The sequence below is a fragment of the Manis pentadactyla genome, chromosome 5 (genome assembly GCF_030020395.1).
Source record: "Manis pentadactyla isolate mManPen7 chromosome 5, mManPen7.hap1, whole genome shotgun sequence".
Taxonomy (NCBI): domain Eukaryota; kingdom Metazoa; phylum Chordata; class Mammalia; order Pholidota; family Manidae; genus Manis; species Manis pentadactyla.
The window spans coordinates 86,156,018-86,170,085 of NC_080023.1; the positions used below are offsets into that span (position 1 = coordinate 86,156,018).

General features: G+C 38.5%; 1 protein-coding gene across 1 annotated transcript in view; it reads right to left on the minus strand.

Moving 5' to 3' along the window:
• SLC39A8 (solute carrier family 39 member 8) overlaps window positions 1–14,068 on the minus strand; it is a 72,579-nt gene that overhangs the window by 36,444 nt on the left and 22,067 nt on the right. Inside the window, exons 2-4 of the mRNA XM_057502474.1 lie at window positions 10,730–10,892; window positions 2,897–3,066; window positions 419–541 (exon numbers count right to left, since the gene is read on the minus strand). Coding sequence (XP_057358457.1) covers window positions 419–541; window positions 2,897–3,066; window positions 10,730–10,892 — 456 coding nt within the window. The remainder of the gene's footprint in view (window positions 1–418; window positions 542–2,896; window positions 3,067–10,729; window positions 10,893–14,068) is intronic.

A 14,068-nucleotide genomic window follows, 5' to 3' on the forward strand; every position in this document is an offset into this window, starting at 1 on the left:
TACATAAGCAAGAAAATAGAGTGTAAGTGCTTTTAAGTTATAAGAGAAAAATTGAATGTCTATTCTATGTGTAATGTAATCTTTATAAATTTATCAACGTATCCTCATTTACTAGATTCTGATGTTTTTCTTTCCTCATTTTAGGGTACATATATCTTCTTATTTGATGGATATGAATGGAATAAAAATTATGTTCATCTGTTATTTGACATTAAATTGTTAGTACTTACTCCAAATTCTATAATACAAATCAAGTGTTTCTCTAACACATCATTATATTGAAACTCTTCTTTTTCCTCACAAGTCTGAAAAACAGACTGGTCATGTAATTGTCAGAATAAACTTCCTACCTTTATTTGCCTACATAAAATAGCTTTAGTGGGTCAAATATTAAATACTTTAAATAAAGTCCATTTACCTGGCCATACGTCTTTAATAACATCTTAAGTACTCTTTCAAAAAAGAAAAGTACGTAAAATCCACCAAACACAGCAACTGCTTTCTCAACATAGTTGTCAATTTTGGGATTGAATCCAAATGCCTAAGGGAAAGAAAAAGGTGATTCAGGTAAAAAAAAAAAGTAATAATAATAATAATAACCAAAATTTTTCAGTATATAATTTTCACCAAAATCCATCTTTACATCCAGGTAATATTTGGAATTTACCTGCTAAAAAACCACAAACCAAAAGCTGAAATTTGGGTAACCAAACTGTAAGAAATGGCAAAGAAGTCATAACCAGAGGAAGTTCTATTAAATAAAGTCCCAGAGTGTCTTATACTTTCCTACCTACAACACCTTCAGAAATAGTTGCCTTGAAAGAGTAAGCTTCTAGTAGTATGGAAGCAGCACTGATTCCCACCTTTAAAGATAGTATTTGATTTAGATAAACAATAAAAATGAGATATTGATTACCCACTTTCTCTAAAAGCAATGTATTTGCCCATCATATCCACGGTCAAAATGTTTAAAGCAAACATATAGGCGACTTGTATCACTTCTTCCAAAGAGAGATCCTTTTGAACCTAGAGGATCCTGTTAAGTCCTGAAGAGATAAATCAATCAAGGACTGGGCTCAAGAACAGAGAAGGAAAGAAGATTTCTTACACATACAATGATGAAAATGAAATAATGCAGTGTTTCAAGGACATAGGGCAAGAGCTGGAGTTTGAAATCATAAAAAGAGGTCAAGGTATCCCTAACAGACAAGAAACACAAACATAAATAGCAGGAGAGAATATGTGAAAAGCCACATCCACCATTCCGGACACTGTAAATCTTCCCTCTGAACAGCAGTCTAGAATAGAGCGCACCTGAATTCCTGTCCTGCATCTGCCTCTGGAGAGATCGCATGGCCACTCTTCATTTGAGTGACTTCTCTGTGCCCATTTACAGTGTGTGAAAATGGTACACAAATACCTACTCCATATACTTAACACAGAGATTATGGTTAAAACAAAATAAAATAAGAGAAGGGAAAGAATTTTGTCCGAGAAAGAAATAACTGTCTATGGAAATTTGAAGTAGTGTTGCAAAGACAGATTCTTTAGTGCTTATATAATTTTCTGATCATGTCCATAATACTTAAATATCACAGAAAGGCAAAAGAGCATTCCTAAGTGCTGCTGAAGAAATTTCTTATTCTCTTGATCGACATTTCTTATGTATTACCACATTTGCAATAAAATAGAAAATATCAAAATCATGAATGTGGAATCTCCAGTCCACATACAGCATCAGTTTGTTTAATTTGATCCACAAATCAAATGAGTTAATATACATTTATATGCTACATTAAATATATCACATGTATAACACTACATGTAACACATTTTTTAACCAAAAAATTTGTGTTGTCATCCTAGTTTTGTTACTAGCTGATTGTATAGCTATAAACAAGTCACTTAATCCCTCTGGATTTTAATGTTTTTTTTCCCATCACTACAGCTGAGGGTTTGAAGTAGTCTCCTGGGTCCTTTCTAGGTATAATAGTAATAATAATGAGTCTAAGAAATTACATACCCCGCTTTTTATCTAGTTGTAAAAACTAAAAGAAGACTTATCTATAATTTTCTAAAACTTTTAAGATACGGGTGGTACTCCCTGAAATACTATTTTCTCTTCCTTGGGGCTTGCCCCTCCGTCTTCAGGGGTGCATGGGGTTGGGGGACACAGTCCACGTGTATGTGTATTTCCCTGGTTCCCCTTTGTGGCTCCCTCCTATTCATGTTTCTCCTCCTTCCCCGCCCTTTTCCTCTTACTTACTCACCTTCCTCTTTCTCTTTTCCTTATATGGCCACAATATAGATTTGAAATAAAACATATGTATTACTTGTTGGTTAACTGAATGGCACACTATTGTTCATGTCAGATCTATATACATTTTGTTAAAGGAAAAAAATAAGCGGCTGCTTATTGGCCCTCAACTGACTTTTCTCAGTCAAAAAAGAAATGAAAAGGTTTGTCAACCAGGCTCGAATTTAGCCTTTAATCTTCTACAGCTGTAGTAAAGATATGAGGGAATTCTTTGGTATATCTTCACTAAATTTGACACTGCAAACTCTTTATAATAAATAAATAAACAACAGAAGTGTGAAGACAAATTAAATTGCCCAAATGTGAGACAGAATAAAGTTTTAAGGCCCTCGGAGGTGTCCCAGAACTGTCTGAGCACGTCCCGGTGGCTGGCCTCATAGAATATTAATTTTATCTTGAAGCTGACAGCCCTGTAGCTTGGGACAAGCTTTTTCATTTTCTGTGATTCAGCTTTCTCTTATTCCAAACACCATAAACCAGACCATAAAATGTGAGAATTACGGAGGCTTAAAATGTACAAAGTGCTAAAACATTTAAAATAAACAGTTATTCACAGAAACAAATAGCCAACATCCTTACCTCTGGAATAAGTTGGAAAATTGCATTTGAAAATAGAGTCCCAATAGCCAGCCCTACAAAATAGGTCAAAATCTTAGGGAAGTAAGATTTCTTTATCAATGGAGTCAAAATGAGTCCAAGGAGAGATGCCAGATTAATAATTGTCACTGACAGGAATCCATATCCCCAAACTGTAGATCAGAGGGAAAAGAATAGAAATTAATCACAGCAAAGGAACCAAATGTAATCTTACTGTACATCAAAGTGGAAAGAATTTTTTTAATAAACTTGAAACAGGTATCTTCTTTAAAATAAAATCTTCTCAATGAAAATTATAAGGAAAACTGAGAACATAAATACAGCATAATAAATTAATAGTAACACTGCCTATGTTTTCATCAGTCCTAAATCATCATTATGGGAGCAAAGAATTTCATAGCTTGTAGGGAATTTGGAAAAGATCTAAAATGGTGACAAACCATCTGAGACCCACAGGCTCCAAGCCACCTAGTTTCATCTATGGCTCAAGGCCTAGCTTAAAACTCAGCCTTTCAGAGGAACATTGAGGCAGTGTGCGTTTCAAAGTACAGGAGGATGGGTGGAGGGTCGGTGTGGAGATTGGTTAACTTCAAGGTGACCACAGTTGCTGACACTAAACTTATCATAATCCCTTGTCTGCAGGAGCCTGGAGCACACTTCCTTGGAAAAGGTAGGACCTGAGCCCTCCAGCAGGGCCTCCTGGATCCCGGGCTCAGCCCAGCGCAGGGAGCACTCAGAAAGTGAGCACAGGCAGCAGGCGGGAGTGGCTGCATTGCACAACTCATCTGCTGGGCCCAGATTAAGGCAAACATCCTGTGCAGTGGAGACCCCGGGGACAGAAGCAGATAGTGTATCTTTCATCTCTCCATCCTGGGGGCCTGGCACCCAATAAAATGCTCAAAAATGTTGCTTAGAATGAAATGAATAAATGTTATCCTAAGCTCTCCAGCTAATGGTAAGTGTGACCTGCTGCCTCTGGGCCTCAGTTTTCCCCAGTTGTCCAAGAGTGGTTGATTGAAAGACACAATGGGTATGCAAGACCTCCATACTTTGTGAACCCAGGACAGGATGGCAGTGCTGGCTGAGTGGAAAGGGGCCCCTGGAAATGAGCAGCCTGAGGCTTTGCCTGTGGAACCCCACACTGCACAAAGGATAACATGAAAGGTTAGACAGCTGCCTCTTCACCGCAGCTTCTTTAAAATGGCACTCCCAGGGGAGCACTGAAGGAACACCTCACGCTCAGTGACTGAACACCCTGTGCCAGGCCCTGTGCTGCGCAACCCACATGTATTAATGCTTTTGATCCTCACAAAACCCTATGAGGTAAGGAGCACTGTTATCGCCTTCACAACAGCTGAGGAAACTGAAGCACTGGGAGCTCCAGTGAGCAGCCTGAGTCACACAGACAGAGAGCTGGACTTCAGACCCAGACAGGCTGGCTCCAGGGCCCACGCTTCTCAGCAATATGCTTCATTACTCTTGCAGAGGTGATCTAACTTCTAAGAGCCCCAAGGGGCTCAACAAAACTATACATATTTTATATTGTGCTTCATGAATACAAGATTGCTCACCATTATTCTAGCTCAAGCAATTCTATCTATAAATAAACAACCTCAGCAAATGTTTATGGAGCCTAGGATGTGGACCAAATCATACAACAAAGAGCTTGGATCTCTTGCTTGGGGAGCTGGGGAATGTGCGGGTGTACACAAACACAAAGCAATACAAGAGACCATGGGCTGGCTACCAAATGGAAAAAAACAGATAATGAATGTTACTATGTTACCACAAGGATCGTCACAGCACTGACCATGGCTTTATCTTCTCCAGACGCTTTCCTATCAGTTCCAGACTCCTGACCATGCCCTACAAAGTCATCCCTGTGGGCCTGTAAAGGTCCACCTCATTGCCATTCATCACCTTATCACCCGAAACAATACTCACTACGCCCCTCAGACTTACCACTTGGAGAAAGTTCTCAATCCCACACCTTCCTCCATGACCTATCTATGTGTAATTTCCCTGAACTTAAACAGTCTTCTATCCCATCACTAGCGTACATGCATTCATTCATTCAACAAATACTTACAATCTCTTTGGATAGACAGGACACATACATGTTGAAACTAAAGTAAAAATGGCAAACTTTGGAATACTAAATAGAAGCAAAGACACATACATATATTGAAATGCATCCCTTCTCCTGAGAAATGCTGCTCTACTACCTTTGTTCACTATCTCCATAACAGAAAAAGCCTTAGGATCAATGCGAATTTCTCTTCTCACCAACAGTCAAGTCCATAGAGGACTGGTGACCAAACTATCAAGTCTGCTTATCCTCACTCTGGCTTCTCCATATGCCTTGAGTTCAGGTCCTCATCATCTCTTACTCCCTCACCTAGCACACAGTTTTCTGACTGGTCTTCCACCAGACTGGCCACCAGACTCATTATCCAAACACACCTCTGATCGCCTAGTGCCTGTATTCAAAACCACCCTTCATAAGCCAGCCCCCACACACAACCTCTCCAGTGTTATTTCGCTCCTTCTCAACACGGCCTTTATGCAGACACAATGTCCACCAAATACAAAATTGCCTTTATTTGTGGTTGTCTATCTGGAAACATCTGCCTTCATTGCCTGAGAGACTCCCAAGGGGCTCTCCAGGCCGACTCAGACTCCTCTACAGAGCTCTGCTAGCCCCTCCGGAAGGCAGTCTCTTGCTTCTCAAGTTCCCCATAGCTTTCAGTTAAAGGTAATTGCACCACTTTCCATTTCTTACATGCTCCAGTAACATTATCACTTATATATTTGCCTATGTCATACAAATTATGAGATTTTCAAGGAAAGGGGCTATGTTTTACTCATCTTCAGTGTCTAGAATATTGCCCAGAAAATAGCACACATTCTTTGATGAATGAATTAATGAATGTCATATTTCAAGGTGCTGCTCAGAAAACTCTGTCAGAAAAACACCGATTCATTTGCTTATCTGGTCTTTCTAACCTTCCTTACTTACTGTGCACATTTATCAGAACAATTTGGGGAACTCTGGGAATGTGAATCATTAGGCTCTAGGCACACTGCATAGTGTCCCCTTCTTGTATTTTGGGTCATTATTCAGAAAAAAACAATCCATTCACCCACTCAACTAGCACACCAAAGAATGTACCAGTATAAAAATATTCCTTGCACATCTCCATGTATACATGGAGTTCCTTCTAATGATCTGTTCCAGATAGACTCCTTCTCTCTCTGCTACTTAGTGAACTCTGAAAGATTTTAATCAATTTCCAAATAATATTAGTTGGACACCCACTAGGTATTAAGATTCTTCTAACAACTTCACCTATTTTAACTCACTTAATTCTCATATTTCATAGAGTTTTTATGAGAATAAAATAAAACCAGTTAATGCAGTCCCTGAAATATAGTAAGTCTTCAACAAATGTTATTATTATTTTCAAAAAAATTAGTAAGTAGTCCATAATATAAATTTCAGTTCATTTAGCTAATTGTTATACAGTAAATGAATAACACACTAGAAGCCAGGAGCACTGGGCTCTCCTTTTATCTCAGGTATTGTTCCTAGAAGAAGCCATTTACCCTCTCCAGAGCTTAGACTTATGTCATCACTTCTATTGCAAAGTTGGACAATGTGTCTCCAGGGATGCTACAAGTAGAATTCCTTTATTCCTACCTATTATTTGAATTAAACACCATCCTTTGACCTCCTCAAAAAAAAATGAGGCAATTTTGGGTTAATAAATTATTGCTAAAACTTTACTTATCTCCTAGAGAATTTAATTTACCATCAGTTTATTGCATCATCAATATGAGTTTATAAAGCACCTGAAAGGCAATTTCAAAAACACCTCAAAATGTGAGGTCTTTGGCAAATGAGACTATTTTATCCCGCCACTGATACATCAGTGTAAATGTGTTCATAAAATCCTAGTATCGTGGCTCTTTGGGATTACTTTTTTGTTGTTTTTTCATTTCTTCAAATGAGCTCAGAATTGACTCTATATTAAATGAACTGTTATATCAAGAATCCAGTGCATTATTTAAAAAAATAATTTATTTGTGGGAAAATAATAGGCTTATGCAGGGACCAGGAAATGGAGTGAACCTATGGACACAAGTATAAGAAGAGCAAAAGACATAGTCTCCCTGCTCTGTGCCAGGTGCTGTTCTAGGCACTCTTACATAGTAACTCATTTGGCACCCCTAACAATTCTCTAAGGAAAGTACTATTATTATCTCCATTTTACAGATGAGATAGCTGTGGCACAGAGACATTAAATAAGCTGCTCAACATCACCTGCACTAAAGTGAAACAATTAGTATGTTAAAGCAAATAAAGGCAATATATTGTTAAGTTAAACCTGTTAGACCAGTAATAATGAGCATTCTACTAGTTTCCCTAATTCTCCAGATACTTTTCTATACCTTTTCCTATGCCATCCCATCCACTGCAGCCCCATTTCAATTCCTAAGATAATGTGCACCCTAAGAGGCATTTCTCTCTTTCTTGGGGCCTCTGTCCAAATATTTGGTGCATTTCTGATCTTCTAATTTAGAATATTGATTTTTCCATTTTATGACTTTGCAGTGTTGACCTTAAGAATTCTCTCACTTCCTTTTTCCCCCTTCTTTTTCTACCTCCTAGTTTCTGAGATAGAATACCCATGGGAACTCGGGTTAAAAACACTTCTGAGTATCCATAATTAACTTGCACAGAATATATTTGCTTTTTCTGAGCCTCTCCTCCTGTACAGAATTATGCACATATCAGATAAATTGTATTTAACAGACATATATATATATATATATATATAGCACCTAACTCTGAGCCAGATAACATTCTAAATGCTTTACAGATATTGAGTTATTTAAATCCTTATAGCAACCCTATGAGAAAGGCACTACTGTAGGTGAAAAAACTGAGGCAGAAAAACATAAAGTTATGTGCCTAACATAGCTGGAAAATTACAGAGCTTGGATTTGAACCCAGGTGGGCTGACTTCAGAATCTATGCTTTACTATGTTATACTTAGTAAATGTTAGTATATAAGCCATTTGCTGATTTTTTAAAATCTAAAGTGCAAACTATGTTAAACAGGCTTGTAAAATATAAACATATTTCCATTTAGTACATACTGTAGAAAAATATTTGCTCTAACAATCATCTCTGAAATTACTGTTACTCACAAAATTGCTATTTATATTGATAAAGTATGCTTGGTGATTTCTCTTTGCATATGTAAATACAGAAAATAAAAAAGAACAAGAGTTCTGAAGCCAAGACAGCCCTAGTCTGAACTTGGCTCTAATGTATATACACGTTGCATACTTGGGAGCAAATGACTAAACTCTCTGTACCTCAAGTTTGTTGGCTGTAAAACAGGAATAACGTAGTTCCTATTTCATACAGTTGTACAAAGATTAAATGAGTTAATATATGTAAAGACCTTGGAATAACACCTGCCACACAGTAAGTACTACATAAGAGTTAGCTATTATTAATGTTGTTACAGCTGCTTATTTTGTTACTACTGTTATTCATACACAGTTAACCTCTGTACAACTTGGGTTTGAACTGTGTGGGTCCACTTACCCATGAATTTTTCAATAAATCTACTGGAAAATTTTTTTGGAGATTTGCCACTATTTGAAAAAACATTTTCGTTTCTCTAGCTTACTTTATTGTAAGAATATGTATATAATACATATAACATACAAAATGGGGGTTAATTGGCTGTTTATGATATCAGTAAGGCTTTAGTAAGTATCAGTAGTTAAGTTCTGGGGGAGTCAAAAGTTATATGTAGATATTCAGCTGCACAGAAAGTCAGTGCCCGACCCCTGTGTTGTTCAAGGATCAACTGTATAGAGAGATCGGAGTATGCATATATACACAAAGGAATCCAAAAGTGAGTAAAACAGGCACTTCCTTTGTTAAGGTTTCCCTTTTCTTCTCTATCTTTAGTTTCTTTATATTTTCTATGTATACTCACGTTAGAGATGCTCACTCACACCAGTGGCTTCTAAGACGACAAATCTCTGGATTCAGCCTGTTCTTTGAGCTCCCAATGTGTGCTGGCCACTGCCTGTTGGACATCTCTCCTTGTTGGTCTACATCAATGCCTCAAACTCACCATGTTAAAAAATATCCTCTTGGACCTCACCACTCACTTCCTCTGCCACAAACCACTCGTCCCCAGTCTTCTCCATCCTGAGAAGTGATGCAACCATTTGTCCATTTCCAATGGCTCAAACCTTGATCACTTTACTTTCTCCCACGTCCAATCCAAAGGCAACCGTTTTAGCAGTCTCCAAAATCCACCCCGAAACTGGTCATGTCTCCTCACTCCTACTTCTCCCACTCAATCCAACCCCCCATCATTCTGAGCACCAACACTGAGCAGCAGCCTCCTCATCAATTTCCTTGCTTCTGCTATTACCCCATTACAATCTATTCTTCAAAGCGCAGGTAGAAGAACCTTTTACAAACAAGTAAAATCACATCACTCCCTGTTGAGAGCCTCCAGTGTCTTCTTACCACATCTGAACACAATCCAATCAGTTCACCACACCCTACAAGGCTGCAGGCTCCCCCAGAGCATCCTCCCCTTCTAGTCTCTCTTCTGCTCACTGTGCTCCAGACACACAGGCTTTCTTGCTGCTCCTTACAAATGCCACTCATTCCCAGGCTTATGCTGACTGTTCCCTCCACCAACACTGCTCTTCCCTCACAGACCTTGCCATGGCCTTCTCTCTCCGTCAGGACTTGGTTCAAATGTAATATCAGAAAGGCCTCCCTTAACCTGTCTGAAATCATACCACCCCCTACCTCCTTCTATCCCTTACCTACTTTATTTGTTCATGGCATTTATCACTGTGAAGTTATACTATTTATCTGCTTGTTTATATAAATGTTTATTATTTCTCTTTCCTATTATATTGTAAGGCCTAAAAGGACAGGGAATTTTTCTTCCTGTTACTGGTTTCTCAATGCACAGAACAGTTCTTGAAATTTTGTTCAATAAACATTTATTAAATGAACAAATGAACAAAAGGTAAGAATTAAAATATCCATGTGGGGCAAGTTAACAATTTGGAGATACCAAGAAACTGCACACAGCCAGCAGATAGACTCCCTGAACAACTGGTTCATCTCATTTGCGAAACAAACTCCTCTTTTCTACTTTTTTAAGTATGTGAACTATACAGTAAGTACCCACTTGTTCTATTGCATTTAAAATTGTAGCAGATTATACCTTTAGAATGCAATATCTATGGCAATACCATCAAAAGTACTTAAAATAGTCCCTGGCATTTTCTTTCATTTATGAAAATCAAAGAGGTAATCATTCAGTACCTTAAGATTCAATCTGAAACCTCCCTGGTTCCCTTACCCTTTACTGACAATTACAGATAAACTGACTGATTTTGAAATAACATAAGCACAGGGTAATGGAAATGAACTGATCAATTATAAGCCAAACACTTAATGTGCAATCCAATATGCACAGCATAAACATACGTTGTTTAAAATCAAGAATTGCGTTTTACAGTTTTTAAATCGTACCAACTATAATTTTGAGTCTACAAATATGAGAGTATAACTTATGAAGCTTATATGAGTTCTAATTATTCCTATTCTAAATACTTTCAGAACATAAGTAGTTTACCAAGGGGTTCAAATGTAGATTATTAAAAGGCAATAAAGCAGAACAAGAAGTATGTTAACTTCATTTCTGACTAGCCCATAGACTTTCAAACAAATGGGAGGGAAAGCTTCCAACATACCTTCTGAAAGACTTGGTTTTGTTTTGTGTTTGGGCCGATCATCACAGGGGTGAAAGTTCAGTTGCTGTAAGACTGCTGGACAGATGACAGAGAAGTTTGAGCTGGTTATCTGGGTAGCATTTGAAAAGCCATGAAGGGAAAAGATCTCTTCAGCAGATAAACACTGAAATAGAAGAAACAAAGTAAACATATATGTGCTGGCCTAACAAGAGCAGTCAAGCAAAGATACTACAAAGAGACACAGAATATTTCATCTAGACACACAGCACTAATTCTATACAAAAGCTCACTACAGAAATGTACGGACCCCTAAAATTGTAAAGCAGCCCCCACCTCTGTAAACGTAGAAACCAGAATGGTATTGAGAACTCAAAAGGTGATGTTAATTGTCTGACCATCAGGTACTATAATTTCCTTTACAACAGAACCAACAAAACTACAACTGTAAGATTTTGGTCCAAGGAAATCACCACCAATCATAAAGGAGAGACAAAAACAGATCAGATACACCATGACCTACACAGTTGTCAAAAACTAGAACTGCAACTGCCTTAAAGAAAATGAACCTTTCAACTTCTTTTCTTTTCAAATGTCTAAGTATGTGCTTAAAGTTGTTCCTCGTACAACACATGTTCCTTCCTTTGAGATCATGACGATGAGAGTGGTATGCTGTCCCTAGCAGAAGTGACACCACAGTCCATACTGTTAACAGTCTTCCCTCTGGCAGAGAACAGGGGATAATAAATGAGTGAAGGTAAAAAACAGCTAAGCAGCCAACTGCCTGGGGGAAAGTATGTGCAGTTTACTTAGTGCCGTGAAGCCGCCCAGGAGCATAATTACTAGGCTCAAAAATTGGAAAGTCCATGTGGTTAAACTGCCCACTGCATGATTCCAGGAATAAACGGGTGCATAGGGTAAACACAAAACAGCCTTGTGTACCTGCAAGGAAGTCTTAATCTACTTGGACTTCAAGTTCCTCCAGCTTTAAAACAGGAGGAAAAGGGGAAGCTGCCCAGAGATAATTTCCAAAGTCTTCTCAGAATTAACATTCTAACACTTCCTAAAACTTGACAACTGGTAGAAATTCTCTTTAGACACAAATTTTGACTCATTACTGAGTCAGGAAGCGCACTTACAATGTGACAGTCAGCATTTTATAAGGAAGTAAAAAACTATGTAATAGAAATTATAGAAGGGATCACACATAAAAATAAATATTGTTTACTCAAACTTTTTCCTCAGTTACACATTTTACATTCCACACACATTATACTGGATCAGTGTAAAATCCATCTTTTTCTGTAAATAGCAGTACAAGTGGCAAAGTCACTACCCTTAAGGGTGCCCAAATCGCCCACTGTACATCACTGAAGACACTCTCCTCCACACAATTAGAAAAAAAACAGTGCAGTCAAAAGAATATATAATTGATCCTGTAAAATAGCTTAGAGTCTTGGTCTGCTCAGCATCTGTGCAGAAGCTGGGCAGTGGTCACGGGTAATACTACTTTGACAGCAGCAACTCCTCAATGTCCAGAAAAAAACAAGGAGGTGGAGAGATGACAGAACTCTAGGCCTTGCTTGTTGATAAGAGAATGAGGACAGAATAATAGTATGGCAGAGCTGAACTAAGGCAGGCCTGATTTATTTAAAATAGCTCTCTCCCACCATGGAGAATGAAGTTTTATACAGCAGCCTGTTCTGACTTTACAACCTTGATGCTTTATTATGCTTTAATTTAACAAAGTAGAACCTGAAACAAAGACAGTAGTTGTCTAAGAAAGGGCGTTATTTCCCCTGAACAGGGACAAACAGGATGAGAGCCAGAGCAGTGAGGGTGACCTAGACTGGCAGAACCACGGAGGATGTTCAAACATCCCCCAACACACGTTAACCCCCAAAACAAACAACAAGTTATGAAACTAGCAGGATCCACAAGGGCTCCTTAGAAAACCACTCGGAGTGACTAGCCTGAACAGTATGTGCCTGCATAAAACTTCCTGAGCTTTCATTATCTGCTCCACATCGAGGTACTGAGCTTTTCTCCCTTCCATCTATTTGTTTTAATAGCATTGCTGTTCTTACGAGTGCCACCCTGGTGGCTGCTGAGGCCTTTTGAGCTTCATGCTGTCAGAGGCAAATTCCAACCAGAAGGCATCCTAATGTTCAGTGGGTTGACTTTTTCCCAAAGGCATATTTTTCAATTTTGAGTTCAACTCCTATTTGTTAGTGTCTTGCCACATTAACGTGATCTCAAATGGGCACTATATATACATTAAATGCCAAGTGAGGGGATTTAGACACCTATGATAGATGAGACCCCAAGTTATGTTCAAAATCATTTTAGCAAATAGTTCCACAGATTTCTTCTTTTGCTTCCCCTACTCCTTCCTCCCCAGTTCTGACTAGTCAAAAGTCTTTTTTTGCTTCTTTCCCTTCTCCATGGGAAAGCTGGAGGCTGGTGCAGGGAGTGGACAGAGGGAAGGCTGAATGATTAGGGCAGTTCCTCCTTCAACATGTTATATAGCTGAAATCTACTTATAATAAATGCCAAAGAAGCAAGACTTGAAATTATAGTTTAGATAAAGACACAGAGTCACTCGATTAAACTTCAGTCAGGTCCTCCTAAGACCACGAGGAACTGGGGAATGTGAATCCGTCCTCATGAGGCCTTCCTTCCCAAGTCTAGCAAGAAGGGGTGCTGAGTCAGTTTACAGAGAATCCCCCACCCTGCATATCTGATCCCCCTGGTCTGCCTTCAGCCAGAATGCTGTTAAGCCCATTTAACCAAAATATCCACCTCCCTCTGATATCCTCTCAGTAATGTTCCATCCACTGACTCACCCTTCTCCATGGCTAGAAGTCCCACTTGGCCAGGATGCATTACAAATTGAGCCCATTTCTATACTGAGGTCTCTTTTCCTCTATTCCAATAGTTCTTGAATGAAATGTTTTTTATCACTTTAGCTACTGACAAGCTCTGATGTTCTTTAGCAATACCAAGTTTAATGACCATGTAATTATATCCATGTAACCATATTATTACATATCACACAGTTCTTTCCTTCATTATTGTATCATATAATATCAGTGGGAGAAGTGGAAGGTGGGGAAGCTGGAGGACAATCAAGAGAGAAATAGTACAAAGACATTTAAGTCATGACACTTTCCTTCAAGAAACCTAAATAACTGTGGGAGAAATAAATCAGATACACCTGTATCTATAAAACCACAGAGAAAACCATAAATTCAAAGAGACATAATGATAAAGAACTATGAGAGTTCATTAAAGGGAGAAATCATATGCAAGGAAATTGTCAAAAACAGCTTTGAGGTCAGA